General features: G+C 37.5%; 1 protein-coding gene across 4 annotated transcripts in view; it reads left to right on the forward strand.

Annotated features, from left to right (window-relative positions):
* CSNK1G3 (casein kinase 1 gamma 3) overlaps positions 1-22,991 on the forward strand; it is a gene marked incomplete at its 3' end in the record, with an annotated part of 57,204 nt that overhangs the window by 16,275 nt on the left and 17,938 nt on the right. For all 4 annotated transcript variants that reach the window (XM_080637532.1, XM_080637533.1, XM_080637534.1 and 1 more), the window contains exons 4-7: positions 6,252-6,400; positions 7,663-7,897; positions 17,270-17,355; positions 17,488-17,572. In XM_080637532.1, coding sequence (XP_080493658.1) covers positions 6,252-6,400; positions 7,663-7,897; positions 17,270-17,355; positions 17,488-17,572 — 555 coding nt within the window. The remainder of the gene's footprint in view (positions 1-6,251; positions 6,401-7,662; positions 7,898-17,269; positions 17,356-17,487; positions 17,573-22,991) is intronic.

Consider the following 22,991-nt stretch of genomic DNA (forward strand, 5'->3'; position numbering starts at 1 on the left):
GGAAAGCCAGTGGGATTTCAGATTGCTATTGAGATCATCTCTAGCTCATCCTCTGCCTTCCACTTCAGCCTCTGGAAAAAAATGCAGCACAGTATAGTTTCATTGCATTGTATCAGCATCTGTTCTGATATAACTCTTCCCAAGATAAAATTATCATCACTTTATTATGATTTTTTAATTCTTTTTTCAGTTGGTAGATTGTAATTTATTTACTGGATTGATTTTTACAATATCATGAGGAAGCACATTAATAACAATTCTGCTTGATTGTAGTGCAAGAAGTAAGTTATAGCTAGTTTAATGTAACAACTGATCATTTTTGTTCATGGGTCTTATAGAAACAATGTAAAATAACGTCATTTTACATTTTTTGAAATATTTTGGGATTGGCATCTTGTACTTGCTGTTGTTGTAGGATTAAAATTAGGGAAGTTGCCATTGTTTGAAGTGAGTTTGAAAAGAAGATTGTGATACATGTGTGAACATATTAATTAATTGAGTGCTCCCAGTACATAATTAAATATGGTAATAATTCAGTAGAATTTCAGATTTTAGAATATAATTTCTTTTCTAAATCAGTTGCATTATGTGTCTAATGGTCAGTAATAATGAAAGTTGAAGACAAAATGCTGTTAACTGCAGATTTAGCAAGTATCTCAGTTCAGGGTAATCTTAGTTTTCCATACGTAAATAATGTTTTATGAGTTCTTATTTGTGTGTCTGAGTTCTCTCACCTCATAAGCTGTCCGTATATCTTGTTAACAGTCAGTCAGTATAAATGCAGAGTGAATTTCTTTTTTTTTTTTCATAATTTCACATGAATGTTGTTTTAAGCTGTACTCTTTCATAGGTAACTGAGAATTTGCTTTTAAATGGAAAAATGCTTTTTTAATTTTATTTTTTTAGTAATGCTCTACTACTATTTTTTTTTTTGTTCTACTTTGACTGGAGTTATGTCGGAGAATAAGCAATAAGCAGTTAGTTGAAGTATTTTTTAATCTCAAATAAGTTGAATCTCTTGACTGAAGAGGTATCTGTTCACATGCATTGTTACTCTGAACTGATGTCTGCTGTGGTTTTATGGTGAGTTGTTTGGGGAAAAAACTGAGTCAGCTACTGACACACTTTTAACAGGAAAGTTAAGCTGCTCAATTATTAATATGAAAGTGATTATTTCTAAGTGAATGATGATGATAACACGATTTTATTTTTTTTTTTTAAGTGTATTCCAACAAAAGCTAGAGGAAATGCTGCTGGCAGTCTCTCTTTTTTTATGCCAGTGCTTTCTAGCATTTGGCTTAAGGAAATATAAAGATTTTTCTCAATTTATATTTAAAGTGCTTTTTTTTTCCCTACGATAAGTGAAAGGGATCTGGTAAGAATGGTAGCTGCTTAAATTCAGATGTAGCTTATGTAGGTGCATGTTAATGTTTCTGAGAAACAATAATCATTGGCCATAAGTCTGGCAGAATGGGAAAATTTGTATTAATTTTTGAATGTGATATCACATACAGATTTCAGAGTTCAATCATTGTTTTTTGTATAAGATATAATAGGTAGTTGTAATTTTGAAGGAGGCTCTATTGTATGTTCATGAGCCACAATGTTAGATGGGTATTTGATTTAATAAAACTTACAATAAAAATGTATGACTAATTCTGTTTTAGTAATTTAAATAATTGGTTATATTAGATGTATTGTACTAGAAAAATCTTACTCTTACATTGCTGTTTTCTATTTTTTGCAAACTTATTCGTATATTTGTAAATAAGAAATATAGTGTAAGTATTGTGTACATGCCTCGAGCATGGCATTTTAGCAGCGCTGAAATTGTACTTCTTACATTGCATCTTACTCCATTGCCATTAATCATTATGGTTTCAGTAGCCATAAAGTGCTAAATTTCTGGAGATTGTATGGCCTTCTGTGTATGCTGCTTTGTTTTTTTGTAAGTTTGTTTTTGTGTATGCTTTTTCAGTTCAAGTCAAAAACCATACATGGCACTATGCTGGATTTTGCAATCAGTTACTTTCAGAGGATTCATGCCAGATTCTGCAGGCTTAGTAGGAATACTTGTGTTTGTGGCAAGTTGTTGAACTGTGCCCTTGCAGAGTACTGGTACAAATGTGCCATAAAAGATGACTGTTACTGCAAATCTTCAATCTGTTCAGTTCAGGGTTTTTTTGTTGTGTCCAATGAATTGCTATATCTGAAAATTAAAGCTAAAAATAAGTCAGTGAATACAAAACAGCTTGTTCTGCAGGTGGAGTCTTGTGTATTTTACTGGCAATTATGGATCTGATTTAACTGACTATCTGAGCAATAAGAACACAAATCACACCAATAGATGTGTTTCTTGACTGGTTTAGAGGAAACTCTAAAAGGAAATTAGTATTACAAGAAAGCATTGAAAGGCTGCTTACTTGCTTAATAGCTTTACAAATTCAGGTTTTGTTTTGTAGAGATATTTTGCCAATATGGTTCGGAAGTAAGTCAGTGGTAGATTGGGAACACAAGGTTAAGTACAAGTGGTATTGCCATTGACCTGTGTGTTTATGTATTTCTTCGACAGTCTCTGGTGCTTGTTTAGCAAGGGTTTTTTTTTTGGGGGGTGGGGTGGGTGGTTTTCTTTTTTTCCTTTTTTTTTTTTTTTTTTTTTTTTTTTTTTTCTGTGTGTTTTGTGGTTTGTTTTTTTTTTCCCCTCCCTAAGTGAATACACAAACATGGAATAATTGTGGCTGTAAATCTAATACCTGTGTTAAAGCAAAAAGCTTTAACACGGGTCTACGTGCATGCTAGTCATCGTGTATATTGCATTAGATATTTGCAGTGAGCAGCATATTCAGCCTTAGGGTTAAATCAGGCTTGATGCTGAAGCTCTTGAAAAAGGTGGCAGCCATGGTAGATAACAGTCACGAACTAGAAATAACTTCTATTTGGATTTCTTTAAAGATGTTTGGCAGATACAGTTGTAATCTACTAATAATATTTTCTTTATTCTAATGTTTATATCTTGTCATCATTTATAGAGGAAGTCAGCCCTGTCAGCTTTAAAAACTTTCTGGACATCATGTACGTAAACATGGTGGACTAAAGCGTTTGAGTGATAAACCCGTCTTGACAGATGACAGAGGTGGTTCCATTCAGTTGCTCATTATTCCCTGCTAAGCTGAAAACAGGAGAAAAGAGAACAACACTTGTTTTCTGTTTCTGCTTTCTGAATGTAAAGCAGAACTCTGACTTACTAATAGCAAAATACCAGAGAGACTGCAAAGGATAGAGTTATGGACAAAATTTCTAACTGGAGGCCCTTATTTTGTATCTTTATCATGATTTTCTATTTTGATAATATTTTTTAATTTGATGTGCAGGGTTTTTTTATCTTAACATGATAATTTATACACAGTCACATAAAGCATTGTAAATGGCTTTAGTAAATTGAGTCCATTAAAATTAAAATGTTTTACTTGTGAGCTAGTGTTAAGTATCTTGAGATAAGCAGATGTGACTCAAATCTGCAAATAAGGACACTGTATTGAGTTGTAAACATAGAAAGGAATTAGGTGTTTCAGTAATGAAGTGAGAGTATGTGACACTATTTTTTGGCCACAGGTAATTTTCTTCATTGGTGAAAGAACAGGAAGTTACTTGTAACTTTGTAGTGACATCGATATGACAAGTACTGAATTCTGCACATAATTTAGGTACCTCTTTTTAAAAAAACCCTGGTTTTGAGCAAGGTACGTAAGAACAATGACTTCTGTAATTTCATAGAAGGAAGGCTGGAATGTATGTTACAAGTTCCCAGTATTTCCTTCTTATATTCTTACATCAGAGGGCTTCAGTGTTGAAGCCAGACTAATTAAAAATGGAAATAAAATACATGCTTTTAATTGGTGATAAGTATTGCAATATCCTGTCAGTAAAAGAGTTCTTCATTTCCTTGTTTTTCTTATTTAACCCATTTTTCTTAAAAGACTTGTATAAAAGAGCTTACATTTGCATACCTGTTGTGGGGAAAAAAAATACCTTAGATACGCTTTTCCTAACGTTACTTTCTGACTTCTGGCAATCTAGGGACAGGAAGAAATAATGCAAATAACAGAAGGATCTTAGGTTATTGTTTTTAAGCAAAAGCAATAAGACTATTTTGATTAAAAAATAACATTACAAATCTCTAGTACTTTGAACTCTTAATATGAAATTATTTTATAAACATGGGGAACTTTGGACATAGTACTCTGTAGCTGCCTTGTGGAAGCTGGTAACAACAGTCTTCTGGCTTTTGTATTTTTGAAGTGTGTTTAGTATTTTAAAATGTTACAAAGAGGCACAGAGCAGGTGCAGTTGTCATACAGAAAACTGATGTCTCTTGAGAATGATTTGGAGTTAATGTCTTCAAACGTGCAGATACAGGAACAGAGATTCTCAGAATATGTCTCAGGGCATTACACCTCCTTCCAAATTCCCAGTGTTTTATTTCTCTTTATATGCTTAGGTGGTTTGTGGTGGTTTTTATTTGTTTGGGTTTTTTTTTTAGTTTTTTGACAGAGGTTTCTGTACATCTGTTGGATAACTTAATTTGCTGCTGCACATACATCCACATTTCCATGTGTCGTTACACCATGACAGAAAGTAAAAGCAGAAAATTTGAATTCTAGAGTTATGATATCCTCGTATGTGTACAAATATATTTTCTGATCCATTATCATTATGGATAACTATAATTAGGGATGGTATTTCTAAAATTAAGAACACTACCTTGTACCGTGTTCTGATGTGCAATGTGGTCTGTGCTCTTTTGTTAGTAGTAATAGGCTACTCTTGGGCAGTCTTTCTGAAATGGTTATGATTGTATGTGTTAAGTATATTAGTATAGATATGGGCATGATTATACATATTTTAAAAATAAATAATAAATAAATAAAAATAAATGGAAGCTCTACTCTGCAGAACACTTAAACTGGATTTTTAGGGGTTATGTTTTCATTATTCTCAATTCTAGGAAAAGAGATTAGTGAAAATGCTCTCAAAAATGCTGTGTTAATTTGCTTTTAGTTTGCTAAAACAGTAGGGGTTTGAGTTTGTCTGTGGTGGTTTTTTTTGTTTGTTTGTTGTTTTGTTTTTTTTGGGTTTGGTTTTTTTTTTGGTTTTTTTTTTTTTATTTTTTTTTTATTTTTCTTTGTTTAACCCAGAGCTATTGTGGACACAATTATAAATCTGTGTCCTGAGTGTAAGTAGTGCTGTAATAAGGTATGAAAAACTTGGGACTTTTGGTGTACCTCAGAAACCACCCAGAGTTAGGGATGGTTTCATTTTTCAACTTGCATCTGATCTACAGAGAAGGAAAGTGAAATCCAGTGTTTCATTAGGGGGTATTCTCAAAATAGATTTTGTAGTTCTGTGTAGTACAGTATTGTAACAATGAACACCAAAAAAACCTCACATTGAAGGAAAAATGCGTTTCAGAGAATTGGATATTTAGAGAAAAGGAGACACAAAGGATGTATACTGAAGAGCAAAAGAAAAATAAAAATAATCTCAACTAACCAGCTTTAAGTGAAGAAAATTTATTCTGCTGAATGAGGAAGAGGTCCTGTGCGTATGAGGAAGTGCAAGATCAATAGAGACAATGATATCAAGTTATTTTGAATACATAGTCACACAATCCATATGTACAAAAAGGCTAAAGTGAAACTGGATGATATGTCTTTGAATATTGATACTTTTGAACTTAAGAGATTGCCTGGTTTCTAAAGGTAGGTGATAATATAAAGCTATAAGTCCAGACTTAATGTCTCGTTAAACTTGAGGATTAAGTAATTTTTTTTTTATCTTTAAATTATTTCTATAGATATGGTAGTTTTCTTCCTGAATGTACATCTGTTGTAGCCTTAATTTAAAAAGTTTAAATGCTTTTTTTTTTTTAGGGAGGAGCTTATTTAGACCTCTCTTCATACCTTTATAAAATCCTGCTTCAATTTTACAGTTAACCTGAAACCTTCTGATTTTAATTCTTTAAGTCTTTCACAAGTCAAACATGTAATACTCATAAAATATTTAATAAGACTGGTACTACTTTCGTTACTCCTGTTTTATCTTTTACCTGTAATTTTTATGAGGTTTTATTGCTTTTGTGTGAAAAATGTATTTTTAGCTTCAGACCAACTTGAAATCAGGTAGGAATTTTATTGGTATGTTCACTGATCTTATTTGATCCCTTATAATTACTTCATATCTTCATTTTACAGATGGAATACCTCAGTTTTACTACTTTGGCCCATGTGGCAAATATAATGCTATGGTACTAGAACTTCTCGGACCTAGTCTGGAAGATTTATTTGACTTGTGTGGTAGGACATTTTCTCTTAAAACTGTTCTTATGATAGCCATACAGTTGGTAAGTAGAATAGATCTTAATTTGAGTTTTCGTTAGAATAACTAAGTCTTCAATGGATTAAATGCTTATTTCATTTAAGAGACTTGCACTGCCCATGTTTAAAATTGGTGTTGGTGGCTTTTAAAGAGCCACCATACAGTTTTAGTAGGAAGACTGTCTTATGTCACTTTCAGTTACTTTATTCTTGTGTCGAGTTCTCATAATCACAATCTGAAATAATGAATTTTAGCTTAATGTACTCAATTAGAAAAAAAAAAAAAAATCCCAAATCTTCCTGAAATAAAAATAGTTTTAATTCACAAAAGCAGTTGGATGATGGGACTCCTAAAGTAGCATAAATATTTTTCCTGGTCATTCTCAGAAAGAAACCAAGCAAACAAAAAATCAAATCCCCAAACCCATCCAGAAATACTAAAATATGATAGGATTATTAAGCAAAGAATTTTTTTTTTTTTTTTTTTTTCTGATTGGGTTTCCATCTAATGATAGGTGGATGTGGAAAGGGAGAAAAAGGGAAATAAAGCTTGCATTGTTTACTTTGATAGAATGTGTTTTAAATAAGTTCTTATGAAAAATTAATGATACTGAACCTTCACTTCCCTAAATAGGTAGTGATATTTTTACCCAGGCAGGGTAAAAATAGCTTTTTAAAACATGACTGTAATTGTATAACAGGCCTGCAACTATAGACACATTTGGCTTATTTACAGCCAGAATGGCATAGCTCATTTTTTAAAATGCTCAGATTATCACAGATCATCTTTATTCAATACTTGCTATTCTTCCTGAATATATACATTTTGATAGAAAATGATCTGGCTAGAATTGAGGTTATATGCATACTGGTGAGCTCCCATTGCTTCTCTTGTTTATACCTTTAATATGTAATAGATCCAAGTGGAACTTTGCTGCTCACTACTTGATGGCATAATTTTTGGTTTTAGTTTTAATGTGCACAAAATAGGCTTGGTACCAGCTGTTCTTAAAGAAGATAACTTCTATTATGTACTTGATTTGTGTCTAATGTCCAGTGTGAAGTTTCCAGTATATTTTGTGCTGTATCTTCTTAAAGGATGTGCACAATTTTCATTGACTTTAAATGGGAGATACCTTGTTAAGAGCAATAGCTCTTAGGTTTTCAGGTGATGTGAAGGGTGATTTCCTCTAAATATAAAGTCTATGTAAGTTATTTAGCTTCTACCACAACTTAATGTGGCAGCCAGAAGCTTAAACTAAACTGTCGTTTCTTTCTTTCATTAAAGATTTCTCGCATGGAATATGTCCATTCAAAGAACTTGATATACAGAGATGTAAAACCTGAGAACTTCTTAATAGGACGACCTGGAAACAAAACACAGCAAATCATTCATATTATAGATTTTGGTTTGGCAAAGGAGTATATAGATCCAGAAACAAAGAAGCACATACCATATCGGGAACACAAGAGCCTTACAGGAACAGCTAGATATATGAGTATAAATACGCATTTAGGAAAAGGTATGTGTGCTTTTTAAGTGCAGAAAGAATGCAACAGCTGTCATTTGTCAGAAATCATCATGTTTTCAAGTTGTAATTTTTCTCAGTGTATAGTCATAATAACTACAAGTTTTGTGTACTGTGCAGAATTACAGTTTGTCCTTGCAGAAATACTGTTTATGGGAACATGGTGTTCTGAGTTGCTAATCGTCATAGTTACGTCTCAGCAAACAATAGATATTTTTGTCAGATATCCATAAAAGGAAGATGATGTGTATCTTTCTGTATCATAACATCTTCACATTAGAAACATACCATCGCAGGTTGAGTGGGTGGCAGGTAGATATGCTTATTAAAGATACTAAAGTGAAAAAATTGCAAGAACATGTTTTCAGTTCTGCTCTGCCTGTTTTTTTAGTCCTTTGAAATGCACCAGGTAGTGGAATAAAAGTAGTTTATATTTTATGCTGATTTCTTGATTTTCTTGGTGGTTTTTAATGTTTATACTGTTAATGTGGTTTTGTCAGACTAGTTAAAAATTATGCTAGTGTTGTAAATATGATGCACGAAAGAAATGGCAGGAGATATGTATAGGGAAGTTGTTATTATTGAATAATGTGTGAGCACTCAAAGCAGTCTTTTTTAGATTTGTTTATTCCAGTTATATAGAGGTTTTCTAGTGAAAACAGGTTTGACACCTCTGAATTTGTGTAAACAAGTTGCTTAGCATTGCATGGTAACCACTAATTAGGTTGCTCTCACAGTTACTTTGTATTAATATGGCAAATGAGGAACCATTCACATTTTCTAAATAGTAATAAGGTGCTTTATCAATAAAGTCAGACTGTGGTAGTTTGTGGTTAGCAGCTGTAGCTGGTGAATTAATGTTAACATGTAGAAACATAGAATCGTTTATGTTGGAAAATACCAAACTGCTAACTGCCCACCCTTTACGCTAGCACTGCCAAATCCACCATTAAACCTTGTCTCTCAGTGCCATATCTACACGTCTTTCAAATATCTTCAGGGATGGTGACTCCACCACTTCCCTGGGCAGCCTGTTCCAGTGCTTGACAACCCTTTTGGTGAAGAATATTTTCCTTATAGCCAGTCTAAATCTCCCTTGGTCCAACTTGAGGCCATTTTGTCTTGTCCTGTATCTTGTTACTTGAGGAGGAGACCAACACCCACCTCGCTCCATCTCCTTTCAGGTAGCTGTAGAGAGCGATAAGGTCTCCTCTGAGCCTTCTTTTCTCCAGAGTAAACAATCCTTCCACACACCACCCACCCCCCCAGTATTTTAGAGTTACTTCTGTGGAAAGTGTAGAATTAATTAAAGTAATGGGTATTTGAGAGAGCTTCTGATAAGTATATGAAGCACTGGTGTATTATACATGAGGAATACTAAAATTTCAACAATTTTTTTTGTCAAATAAACACATTTAATATCTAGTATTTAACCAGGTCTTGTGGAAAGCAACAGAGCTTTCTGGAATGCAGCTTGCTTGGCTAAGCATAGTAAGTGGATTCATAGCCATGGAACAGCTGAGAACCAATTACCCAATTTGCTCTTCTGCTGCAATTTCAGGAAGGCCAAACTCAGGATCAAAACACCTGATACTCGTCTTCCACAATCAGCAACCAGTAGCCTCCAAAAGTTGATTTTGTTAGATACTAGCTACTTCAGAGCTGACAGCTATCTTTGCTTTCAGCTGTATACCCACAAAAAAGACTCGGGGTGTTGGTTGATGAGAAACAAAACATGAGCTGGCAGTGTGTGCTCGCAGCTCTGAAAACAACCGTGTTCTGGGCTGCATCAAAAGAAGCATGGCCAGCAGGTCAAGGGAGATGATCCTGCCCCTCTTCTCCACTCTCATGGCATCCTGCATTCAGCTTTGGGGCCCCCAACAGAAGAGGGATGTGGACCTGTCAGAGGGAGTCCAGAGTAGGGCGATGTAGATGATTGAGAGGGCTGGAGCACCTCTCCTGTGAAGACAGGCTGCGAGAGCTGTGCTTCTCCAGCCTGGAGAAGAGAAGGCTCAGGGGATACCTTACTGTGGTCTTTCAGTAGCTAAAGTCTGCATGAAAGCTGGAGAGGGACTTTTTACAAGGGCGTGTAGTGATAGGACGAGGGGAAATGGCTTTAAGGTGGCAGAGGGGAAATTTAGATTAGAACTTAGAAGTTCTTTACTGTGAGGGTGGTGAGGTTGCCCTGAGAAGCTGCGACTGCCCCATCCCTGCAGGTGTTCAAGACTAGGTTAGACGTGGCTTTGGGAAACCCTGCCCATTGCAGAGGGGTTGGAACTAGATGATCTTTTAAGGTCCATTCTTACCCAAACCATTCTATGATTCTATGAAGTGTGGAGAAATTTTGTCCCTGAGAGAAATTTCCTTATAGAAGCAAGGACACCAGTCACATGCTAAGGGCTGCAGAATATTTGTATTTCCTTCAAATAGCAATCTGAATAAAGCCACATTATTTTTCATCTGAACAAAATTATTTCAGGTACAGTTTCCCAGCTTGGCACAAAACAACCAGAAACACTTGATTAGAAGTTAGTTTCTGGAACAAAAGATTATTGAATCTATTGTCTACACAAAGTTCAGTAACTCTGTGTCACCTTCTGTATACTCCTCAGAAGAGTGGACCTTGGCAGTTTGTGCAAGTTTTGATGGCATTCTATACGTCCTACTTCACAAATTAAAGAAATACTACAGTTTTAGAGGGGAGTCACAAACATACAGCAAAAACAAACTCCACATGAAGGAGAGGCTACGAAAGTTAAGAGCTCCCATTCAGAGTCTTCAGTGTTTGTTAGATCTCAGAGATCTTGATGATGAGTTGTCACCCAAGAAATGCCTGCAGAATAATCAGGTCAGGAACCACTGATCTGAGCCTGAACTGAAGCAGAGTCATTACATGAGGTCATGCTTCTCTGCATGGTTTACCAACATCACTGTAAAGATTTCAGAAAGGCACAGCACTGGTCTGAGCACTGACCCCTGAGGAGCTTGAACAGCGAGCTTTTGACTGCAGCTTCTTGAGTCAAGCAAATTCCTTATCTACCAGGTGTTCCATCTATCAAATCCATACTTCTCCAATTTAGAGACAAGGTTGTCATGTGGGACAGTGTTGAATGCTTTGCACAAGTACAGGTAGATGACATCAGTCACTCTTCCCATATCCACCAACACTGTTGCTGTATCATAGAAGGCCACCACATTTGTCAGGCATGATTTGCACTTAGTGAAGCCATGTTGGCTGTCATCAGTGACCCCCTTATTGTCCAAGTGCCTTAGCATGGTTTCCAAGAGGATCTGCTCCATGACCTTGCCAGGCACTGAGGTGAGACTGATTGGCCTGTTGTACCCTTAATCTTCCTTTTTTTCCCTTTTTAAAAATGGTGTTAAAGTTAACCTTTTCCAGTCAGCAGAAACTTTTCTGGTCCCATGGCCTTGTGCACCTTCACGTTCCTTACATGATCTTGAACCTGATCTTCTCCTACAGCAGGTAGTTTTTCATTTTCCCAGTCACTGCTTTTGCCTTCTGTGTGTTGGGCAGCATGACTGGAGCTCTTCTTTTGGAGACCAAGGCAAAAAAGTCATTGAGCATCTTTGCCTTCTCCATGTCCTAGGTGACTGTGTCACACATTTCCTTCTGGAGAGGGCCTACATTTTCTCTAGCCTTCCTTTTATCACCAATATACCTACAGAAGCTCTTCTTTTTGCCCTTGATGTCCCTGGCCAGATTTAACTCTGTCAGGGCTTTAACTCCTGGCTGCTCTATTTCTCTGCATTCCTTCCAGCCTACCTGTCCGTAATTCTACCGTCTGTAGGCCTCCTTTTTTATGCTGAAGTTTGTCCAGGAGCAACTTGTTCATCCACATAGGCCTCTTGATGTTCCTGCCTGACTTGCCTGTGTCAGCATCCATCACTCTTGAGTTTGGAGAAGATGATCTTTGAATATTGACAAGCCTTCTTGGGCCCCTTTTCTCTCCAGGGCTTTATCCAATGGTACTCTACCAAGCAGATCCTTCAAGAGGCCAAAGTCAGTTCTCCTGAACTCAAGGGTAGCAAGGATACCGCACAGCACCTCTCACAATTGGATTCTCACTTGAAGAAGGACGTTATCATCAAGGCATTCCAGGAACCTCCTGAATTGCTTGTGCCCTGTTGCGTTGTCCCTTCAACAGATACAGGAGTGGTTGAATTTCCCCATGAAGGCAGGGCTTGTGAATGTGAGGGTGCTCCTGTCTGCCTGTAGAGGGCCTCATCTGCTCAGTCATCCTGATTGAGTGGCCTGTAGCAGACCTCCACTGTAATGTCCCCTGTCCCTGCCCTCCCTTTAATCCTGACCCATAAGCTCTCAACTGGCTCCTCATCCATCCCCAGCCAGAGCTCTGTGCACTCCAGCTGGTCATTGACACAGAGGGTGACATCCCCTCCTTGTCTCCCCAGCTTGTCCTTCCTTATAGAGCCTGTGGCCTTCTGTTCCAGCACTCCAGTCATAGGAGCCATCTCACCACATGTCTGTGATGCCAGTAAGATTGTAGCCCTGCAGGCCTGTGCACATCCCTTAACTCTTTTTAGTTTCCCATACTGTATGTGTTTAAGTTGGGCCTCTTCATTTTCAGGAAGGGAGGGATCCCAGAGAATGTAGGTTCTGACTGAAAGTGTAAGGAAGACAAAAATGTGCATCTGTAAAAGTCCTACAGTTTTCTGTATTTACTGGAAATCTAAGTTGTTGATAGTTTGGGGAGTTATGGCTGGGCTTAAACCACGACAGCAAGGAGTGCTATTCTTTCTCTCAAATTATATTATTGTATGTTATCATATTATTTTTAGTAAAACTACAAATTCTGGATGATAACTTTCAAATTTATTTTTGCTAAATTTTATAGACAGTTCAGGATGTGTAGACTTGCTGTTTACTTTGTGATTACAGTAATGAGTCTGTGTATCAAGCTGTGTAATCATCAGGTAGCTAATAATGTATTTTCTGATCCAGATAGTATGTTTCTATGCTTTCATCATTCCTATAGGAAGTATTAGAACTTTATTTAGAGGGGAATGCAGTGTTTATAATGAATGACCAAATGTCTGTTGACCTGTGTTATGGTTACTTTACTGTGTATACTTAAAAAAGGATAATTTCTGGAAATAGCCTGCTAAATGAGGTTCTAGTTTTTACTAAAATCAACCCATTGAGATGATTAATTTTTCTGTAGCTTTTCAACTAAATATAAAGATATTAATTTATTACTTATTTAGCTAGGTTCAGGTGACCTCCTTGAAAGAAAAAAGACTGTGTACAATAAAGTTTTATTGTGTGTTTGTCATCTTGTGATTGTATTACCTTTTGTAGAATCACAGAGTGATTTGGGTTGGAAAGGATCTTAAGGTCACCTAGTTCCAACTCCCCTGCCATCAGCAGGGGTGCCACGCACTAGATTATGTCACCCAAAACTCCATCCAACCTGGCCTTGAACACTGCCAGGGATGGACATTTACCACTTTTTAGGCAACCTCACCAGTGCCTCACAAACTTCACAGTAAGAACTTCTTTATATCTAACCTAAACTTCCCCTATTTAAGTTTGAGCCCGTTACCCCTTGTCCTGTCACTACAGTCCCTAATGAAGAGTCCCTCTCTGGCATCCTTGTTAGTTCCCCTTCACATACTGAAGGGCTACTGTGAGTTCCCCATGCAGCGTTCTCTTCTTCAAGCTGAACAGCTGGAATTTTTTCAGCCTGTCTTCATATGGGAGCTGCTCCAGACCGCTGATCATCCTCATGGCCCTCCTCTAGACTTGCTCCCAACAGCTCCATGTCTTTCTTATGTTGAGGACACTAGAACCGCACACAGTACTGCAAGTGGGGTCTCACGAGAGCAGGGCAGAGAGGCAGGATCACCTCCTTCAACCTGCTCGTCACGCTCCTTTTAATGCAGCCCAGGATATGGTTGACTTTCTGGGCTGTGAGTGCACACTGAAGCTGGCTCGTGTTCAATTTCTCATCAACCAACACCCCCAAGTCCTCTGCAGGACTGCTCTGAATCTCTGACCAACCTGTGGCTATGCCTGGGATTGCCCTGACCCAGGTGAAGAACCTCTCACTTGGCTTGGTTGAACTTCATGAGGTTGGCACTGAGCCGCCTCTTAAGCCTGTCAAAGTCCCTCTGGATCCTATCCCTTCCCTCCAGCGTATCAACCGAACCACACAGCTTGGTGTCATCAGCAAACTTGCCGAGGCTGCATCAATCCCACTGTCCATGTCACCGACAAAGGTGTTGAACAAGATCGGTCCCAACACTGACTGCTGATGAGCACCACTCCTCTCCGGTTGGACACTGAGCCATTGACCACAACTCTTTGCATGCTGCCATCCAGCCAGTTCTTTATCCACCAAGTGGTTCATCTATCAAATTGATGTCTCTCCAGTTCAGAGAGAAGGATGTCGTGTGGGACAGTGTCAAATGCTTTGCACAAGTCCAGGTAGATGATGTCAACTGCTCTGCCCCATCCATCATTTCTCTAGCCGCATCATAGTAAGGCCACCAAATTGGTCAGACAGGATTTACCCTTTGTGAAGCCATGTTGGCTATTATCAGCCACCTCATTGTTCTTCATGTGCCTTACTTAGCATGCTTTCCAGGAGATTTGGATCCAAGATTTTGCCAAGTACAGAGGTAAGACTGACTGGTTTGTAATTTCTTGGGTCTTCCATTTTCTCCTTGAAAATGGGGTTATTTTTCCTTTTTTCTAGTCATCGGGAACTTCACTGACTGCCATGATTTTGCAAATATGACGGACAGTGGCTTAGCAACTTCATTCGCCAGCTCCTTCAGAACCTGTGGATGGATTTCATCAGGTCCCATGGACTTGTGCACATTCAGGTTGCAAAGATGATCTCGAACCTGATTCTCTCCTACAACATGTTCTTAAGTCTTCATTGCCCCAGTCCCTGCATCTGCCTTCCAAGACTTGAGCGTTGCGATCAGAGCATCTGCCAGTGAAGACTGAGGCAAAGAAGTTATTGAGAAGCTCAGCCTTCTCCAGATGCAGGGTAGCTTCCGGAGAGAGCCCACATTATCCCTAATCTGTCTTTTGTTTGCTACATATTTATAGAAGCCTTTCCTGTTATCTTTGACATCCCTTGCCAGACTCAATTTTAACTGGGCCTTAGCTTTCCTCACCTGGTCCCTATGTTCCTGGACAATGTATGTCCCTGTATTCTTCCCAGGCTGACTGTCCTCCCTTCCACCTTTCATCAACTTCTTTTTCCTTCTAAGTTTTCTCAGCAGCTCCTTATCCATCCATGGAGGCCTCCTGCCCCATTTCTTTCTAGTCGGGATGCAACACTCCTGAGCTTGTAGCAGGTGATCCTTGAATATCAACCAGCATTCTTGGGCCCCGTGCCCTCTAGGACTTTATCCCATGGAACCTTACTGAGCAGGTTCCTGAAGAGGCCAAAGTCTGCTCTCTTTAAGTCCATGGTGGTGAGCTTGCTGCATCCCCTTCTGACTGTCCTGAGGATCAGGAACTCGACCATGTCATGATCACTGCAGCCAAGGCTGCCCTGGAGCATCACATTCCAACCAGCCCTTTCCTGTCGGTGAGTACAAGGTCAAGCATGGCACCTGTCCTTTTCGACAAATCTGTTACTAGGTAGATGTTGTCTTCCACACTATTGAGGAACTTCATGGATTGCTTGTGCAACAGAACCTCTCAATCTCATTAAATTGTGATGCACTAGGTTCAGCGTACATCAGCAGCCCTTTCTCCAGCTGATGCTTGAAATCCTTTTCTGTTTCACCAAGTCCACTGCTGCGGGTTTTTTTGGTGGTTTTTTGGGTTTTTTGTTGTTTTGTTTTTGTTTTTTTTTTTTTTTTTCCCTCAGTTTTCAGAGGCCCTTCTTCCCACAATGGCAATATAATCTTTGGATTTATTGTTTCTTAGGTTTATCTTAAAGAAATCCATAATTCCATCCGTAGGAAAGGATATTTGATTCCTGTTTTTTAACTGCTCCAAATTGATCAGTGAAGAACTCAAGTGGATTTGAATAACAATACCCTTTCCCCCAAATTAAAACAAACAACAAAATTCTTTCATATAGAGGAGTCTTGAGGGCATTGTGAATTCAGTGATGTATCCTAGAAGTATTTCCCACAGAACTAGCCTACAGAAGTATCTTGAATGGTTCAAAGCTTATTAAAAAAAAAATTAAAAAAATCTCCTTAATTAGAAATTATTTCAGGGTAAAGATTGAGAATTTCTCATTTTGTAGAAAGGACTCCCAGTGAAGCAGCAATTGCCCGAATAAGGGGTGGTTTATTTGGTGGTGGGTTTTTTTTTTTTGAAGAAGAGGTTAATGTTTTTATCAGCATGACCTGTAGAAGTTAATGCAAAAGAGAAGAATTATTACTCCTTAGGAAAGACCAAATAGAACTTTGCAATACCATTTTTGTGTTGTGTCCAATACCTTAGTGTTGCCCATAGATGGGCCATGTTACACGCTAGTTACATTTTTGTATGTTTGATTTTTTTTTTTTACATAAAGCACACTGCATTGCATAAAACATTTATCGTGAGCAGCGTTTATGAAGTACTCGCTTCCTGTACAGCCTATCCCATAAAGAGTACAGGATTTGTACAGTCTACTAGAATCAATGTTTCCTTGACCCCAGTTCATGATAGGCACGGAACTCTACTACTTGTTCCTGCATTCTTCTTAATCTATGTGGTTGCATCAGGATAGCATATTGACTAATGCTTCTCTACTATAGATGAAGAATTGTAACCATGCCAGATGTTGTCTTGTGTAACTTAGCTTTTAACTCAGCTGGAGTGAGAGCAGGCTGTATGTACATGCGTCTCTCTGTGTTGCTTTCTGATCAAATAATAAGACTTCTGAGCCTTCTTCAGTCCACCTTTAGCTTACTCAGAAATTCCAGAAGTGTCCCTGAGGAACAGACCATCTTTTTATATGATTTTTATGATTTTATAGAGGAAAAATTTTATAGAGGAAAAATGAGTTCATTTAAAGCTGTCTTACATTGTTTCAACTTCACAACTAATGGGTAAAAAAATACATGAATTAAAACCCAATTGTGTATGTAAAGGTTCAAAATACATTTTAAAATAATTTATTTCAGCAAGATAATCCATTTCAAGTGCTGTTGAGATTAATATATCTGCAGTCTGCATCTGCTTTTTTTGTTTTAGCTATGTTCTTAAGGGAGTCCACAGTACACAAGAAGCCCCCCATACTCTCAGTTTGACTTCAAGTACTTCACACTCCCAGTTATTTTTGCATAATGTGGAAGCTAATTTTTTAAATATAATGTAAAACTATGCAGATTGAACATTCTAATAAGATTTGAATTCTGTTTCAGAGCAAAGTAGAAGAGATGATTTGGAAGCCTTAGGTCATATGTTTATGTATTTCCTCAGAGGAAGTCTTCCATGGCAAGGTTTAAAGGTAGTGGTTTTTGATATCTTCCTCTGTCCTGTTTTCAGATCATCAGCTTTTCTTAACTATGATCTTTTTCTTTTTGAAAGTTTGCCTGCAAACTGTATAACTTCAGAAGCTTCTTTTGTTCTTGTGTCATAGGCCGATACATTAAAAGAACGCTACCGGAAAATTGGGGACACAAAACGAGCAACCCCTATAGAAGTATTGTGTGAAAACTTCCCAGGTAATGTATACAGTTAATGAAACTTAATGTCATGACATTGATTTAGAAAACAAAACTGGCATAGATAGTTTTTTAATATATGATTTTAAAAATAAGTATAATAATGCTTCCAAGTATGTGTATTATGTACTATGGTAATAGATACAGGAATAATTCTTTGAAGTGGCAGTAAGCTAAAGCTGGTGTTCTTCAAAGATAGTTTCTTCTAAAAGAAACATTAAAAAAATATACATACACTTACGATGATCAACTTGACTACACTTGGATCTTCACAAGTAAAATTTTGCATCTCAAATATGATAGCATACCCCTTTTTAAAACAAGCTACATTAGGAACAGCTTGAAATAATATCTAAAGTAAATTGCAAGTAGTTTTAGGTGTCACTTCACGGAGAATTGATGAGGTATTGGAAAATTGGAGAGAAACAAATTTGACATTTTTAAAAAGTTGGGCTAATCAGCTTGGCATGGGGGGACACGCACATGACACTGATGTGATTTTTCCAAAATAAGCACTCTGAAAAGTAATCGCAATATCATTGGATTTGCTGAGAATACCTCTTGAGTGGTTTGATTTCATTTTGTTGAAGGAATTCCTTTTCACAGTGGGCCCTGTGGACAGGAGGCAGATGTTTAATGTCATGACATTAAACATTTGTTTTTGATGCTCTTTTTAAATATCCTCAGAAGTAATCAAGATGAATCTACTATAGGAAGAAGAGTGTAAATCAATTTGAAATGAAGTACGTTGTTGCTGAATTTCGAACATTAAATGGTATTGCAGAGACATCTATGTTGTATCTGTTCAGTATTTGAGAGCCTTGTATAATTGAGAATGTTTGTTAAGCTTGCATATGGTAAGTTTGAAATGTGTAGGCTTGACAGTGGGGATAGAATTGAAGGATCCTGACAGATTACAAATACAGCCTTAAAAATATAAGTACAATTCAGTAAATCATATTCAAGGTACTATATGAAGGCAAGATTGAATCCAAATTAAGAATTATTGGGTATGGAATGATTACTTAGGTAATGATGTAAAATCAGTTCCAAAGTATGTGCTAGTGAACAGTATCATGCTTCTGTATGAAAAAAAAAAAAAAAAAAAAAAACAAAGACAAAAAAAACCAACCTGTATAATAAATCAGATTATATGAACAGGGTATAGCCTGATAGACACATGAGTTGCCATTTCCACTCTGCTTGATTCCACAAAGCATCAGCTAAAGAAGTGTGTTCAGTTCCGGGGACTCTACTTGAAGAAAATATGTCTTATTTTAAGGATATCTCATAGAGAAGTGGGAATTCTTATGTGCAGTATTTGTTAGACTTATCAACAAAGACTTGAAGAAATAAAGATTGTTTTAGTCAAGATTGTGAGGGAAAGAAGTTCTTCTTGAGCTTTTGGCTGCTACAGACCTGAAAGGGATCACTTTGCTACGTCCACAGCAGCTCAACAATGTAATGGATGTAATTCAAAACAGTTTAGATTTGAACTCCTCCTGTGTTTCAGGTATAGTGTGAACACGAAGGGATTGCCATTGCAAGGAAGACTGTGGAGCTTCTCTCACTAGGCTGTGTGAAAACAAACCAGACAGACAAGGCTGTGGGATAGGGTGGTGTAGTTGATGACCTTTTGAGATTCTTTTCAACCCTGTGGTAAAAATGAGTCCACTATCAATTTTTCTTATGTTTTTCATTTCACTTTCTTCTGTGTATTAAAAAAAAAATGAAGTGAAATTGACTTTGGTTATAGAAATTAGAAGTGTCTGAACATATGTTTGGCGAATTGGTGGAAGTTTAAATGCAGAGGAAAAAGCCTGTTCTATAGTGTAAGTCATCTGCATCCAGGAACGCATGCATGTCTTGCATGTTGATTTTTACCTAGTTGCTAGAATCCTTTAAATATATAATTTAAGGTGTATATGGTGCAATTCCTGGAAATAATAATGCATGAGTAGCTCCATATATCTAGTGACTGTTTCCACCAAATGTAATCAAGTATATGCTTGTTGACAGGATTGAAAATGAAACAGGGAAACAGTATTTGACCTTAGAGAACACAAAAGATATACTTCTTTGATAGCACATACGTACATTTTTATAATAAATATATTCTTGTATGTGGAAGTTTTTGCATGTTAGATATCTGAGGATTTTCCATATTTTCCTATCCTTCTTGTCACTCAGAACATAAAATAATTTAAATTCTTTTCAGTCAGCCTGCGGATTGAGATAGCTAATTGATGTCCATAAAGCAAGAGAACCCTAGCATCAGTGAAAGATATTTCGGTCTCTCTCACATGTAAAACACCTACCATTTTCATCCTCTGTTCTGTGGAATTGTACTGTCTTTGAGTGTGCAACACTGCTGCTGTTTAAAGCTTCATATAAAATACGAGCAAGGATTTAAACTCCAGAGTTTCTGCATCCATTGCGTGATAAGGGTGGTATTTGGTTTTTGGAGTCAGCCAGCTGTGACACATTCAGCTGAATTAAATGTCTCTGATACAACCTTCATTCCTCTGAAGACATGCCTTGCATGCTTTGGTTTGCACTTTACATTGAGAAGGTATAGTTAAAGAGGTCCCTAGTGTTAGCATCAGGACAAACACATAACCATTGGAATGGTTATATGAGGTGCTTTATTAAGGCGCCGAGAACCAGGGGTACGCACCCAAATCTGATTCTAACCCCGTCACATCGCGTTCGCAATTTATACGCTAAGAGTTTCGCAATATGTATCAGGGATTGGTTCATCAGTCCATTACAACATCAGCCTCTTCTGCGCTTGCCTGGCGCCCTCTGGTGGTCCTCTGGTGATCGTCCTGATGAAGTAAGGAGTCTTCCTCAGATGAAGTAAGAAGTCTTCCTCACTCTGTGCTTTTCACTTTTCTGTTCTTTGGACAAATCCCAACCATTATGTGGACACAGCATTCTCATATCTTCACTTGGTTGCCCTTGGTATGTGGTTCTGGCTTACTTAATCTTTGGTTCTGCTAAGTTGGGAGTTTCACAGTACATTCTTTTCTACACTCCCTTTACTATACAAGGTTATATTTGTTTCTATTCCTAAAGTTACCATTGTAGCATTTAGTAACTAAGATACAGACCAACACAATTGCAGCATTCAATGTATGAAACTTTTCTATTGATTTATGATTTCTAAACACAATCACCTACTGGAACAGTTAGTAACTAAAATACAGAACAACAAAGTTACAAAATTTGAACATATGTATAAAGGCTTTCTATTGATTTACAAACTTTTCAAATATAATCACTGCTAGAATGGTTACAGAAAATTTCACCCTCCTCTAACACTAGCAATGTCTCAAATATTTCTCTTTGCGTTCTTGAAATGCTGACCTCCTTGGCTAGAATTTCTGACGAGATTTGCTTGTATGCTGAGGTAGCCCTCAGATGCCATGGAATTCCTCCTATCCAGTGCTCCATCTGCTAAAAAAATAGCACTTTATACTCTGTTTTTGTCAGAAATAATTAATTTGGGTTTTCTTGGCACCCTGGTCCTGAGGTGCGTTCTTGACAGCACCAACGTGATGTTGCCTCACAACTTTTTATTATCAAGCTGGCCTCAAACCTTCACTTGGCCCTCTTTCAACCCCACTCTCTCTGAAGAACTTCAATTTAGAATAGCTCCATCTTAGCGCTGCCTCTGCACTTCTCAGCCATCTTCTGTCAGAAGATGGGTTTCTTACAGTACCTTGTTTGTACCATAAAATGTAAGGTTCTCCAAATTTACTAGAATGTGATGTGGGTGAGTGTACAGTGATACTACTGTGCTGCTTCTGACATACATAACCTCTTTCATAGGATCAGTGAGTGCATGTGCATCTACTTTTGACCTCATTCATCTTGTGACTTTCTTGTCATGTACAGGTGCCTTCTCATGTACTTTGGGACCATGTGAAAGCCTGTTTGACTTGAGAATGAGTTGTCATTTCTTTTCTCAGAATTGCTTGCCAGTGGGTGGTTTCCCACTCTTTTATGAGCTACAAAGCTTCCTAAACAAGTTAGATTTTAAGAGATTTGTCCACCTGGAAATAATGTCTCAGGGCTCAGGTCAAGTACTTCACCTGACCCATATGAGATTGTGAGAAGCTTTTGCAGTCCTGTATTCCAAACCGCTGCAGTGTGAATACCTCCTGCAGTGGAAGGACCTGTAGAACTTGGTCTTTTGTGAAAATTTATTAACATTTATCTCTTATTACCATCTGCTGTTTTCTCAGACTTGTATTTATTTCCACATGTTCCTAATTTCACTGACTCCTGAAGGAGTTACTGAAAATGTACATGTGTCATATCGTATTGTACATAGTCACATATCTGAGCAGTTTCTGCATGGGATTTGAAGCTTGTGCTTCGGATATTCATGAGTCCTCCCTTTCAGGCCTTGGATTCTTCTATTATTCTGCCCATTAGGATGCTTGTTCCTTACAGCTGTTTTCTCAGAAGCCTTTCATGGCTTAAACCCATTCTCAAGAATGGAACTTCTGTATGCTTTACTAACCTGCCAAGAAGTTTGCGCTGGAACTTCTGTTTTAGCTAGCTTAGTTAGGTTCTGGCAGGTAGTGTGCAGTCTGTACTTCATACACTTTAACGACTAGGAAAGTTCTTTCCTGTTACCTTTACAGGTCCAGGCCCTTTCAGAATCTCCCTGGTTATCTCCACTACTGGGAGAATCTTATAATATCCATGTAACATCTATCCAAAGGCATCTCCATTTGTATGCTGACATGGTATTTAAACAGTGATATTAAACTGACAGGTACTTATTCTGCAAAAGCTCAGATAACCTTAGTATTTCTCTGCAGTGTTTCTGTATAGGATAGTTGCTATTTCTGCTCAACACCTTCACGTAGCATGATGCCTGCAGCATTCAGCACTGTTTCAGCCTTCCATCATCATACTACAGTTACAACTCAACAGAGCCTATACTGAATTATTTGTGAGGAAAGTTGGCATTGCCCACTTGTGATATGTGTGGATCTTCTTAAGAAAGAATGGTTAGATTCCAGTTGCAGATGTTCTTTGAGACACAAGACTACCTTGTAGATTCGTATACCCCCTCTTTCCTTTTCTTAGGCTTGTCTTTGTAAAATTAATTGGAAAAAAAAAAAAATTGGAAAGTAGAGGTATTTCTCCAATTTTTTGGCACACTGTGTATCAGGACTGGAAGGTTGGATGGAAGACCTTGACAGGTAAATTAGTGTGGGGGTTGCTTGGTAAGATATGTTTAGAATATGGCAATTTATTTTGAAGAATATTATTACTATTAAGTGACGTTTCTTTCTGATAAGTCACAGATTCATGGTGAACAACTGTTCAGATGTTATGGTGAGAGATAGAAGTTACTTTAAAATGTAGTAGTAAGTGCTGATTTTTGATTGCCTTTTAA

Source organism: Psittacula echo (assembly GCF_963264785.1).
Source record: "Psittacula echo genome assembly, chromosome: Z".
Lineage (NCBI taxonomy): Eukaryota > Metazoa > Chordata > Aves > Psittaciformes > Psittacidae > Psittacula > Psittacula echo.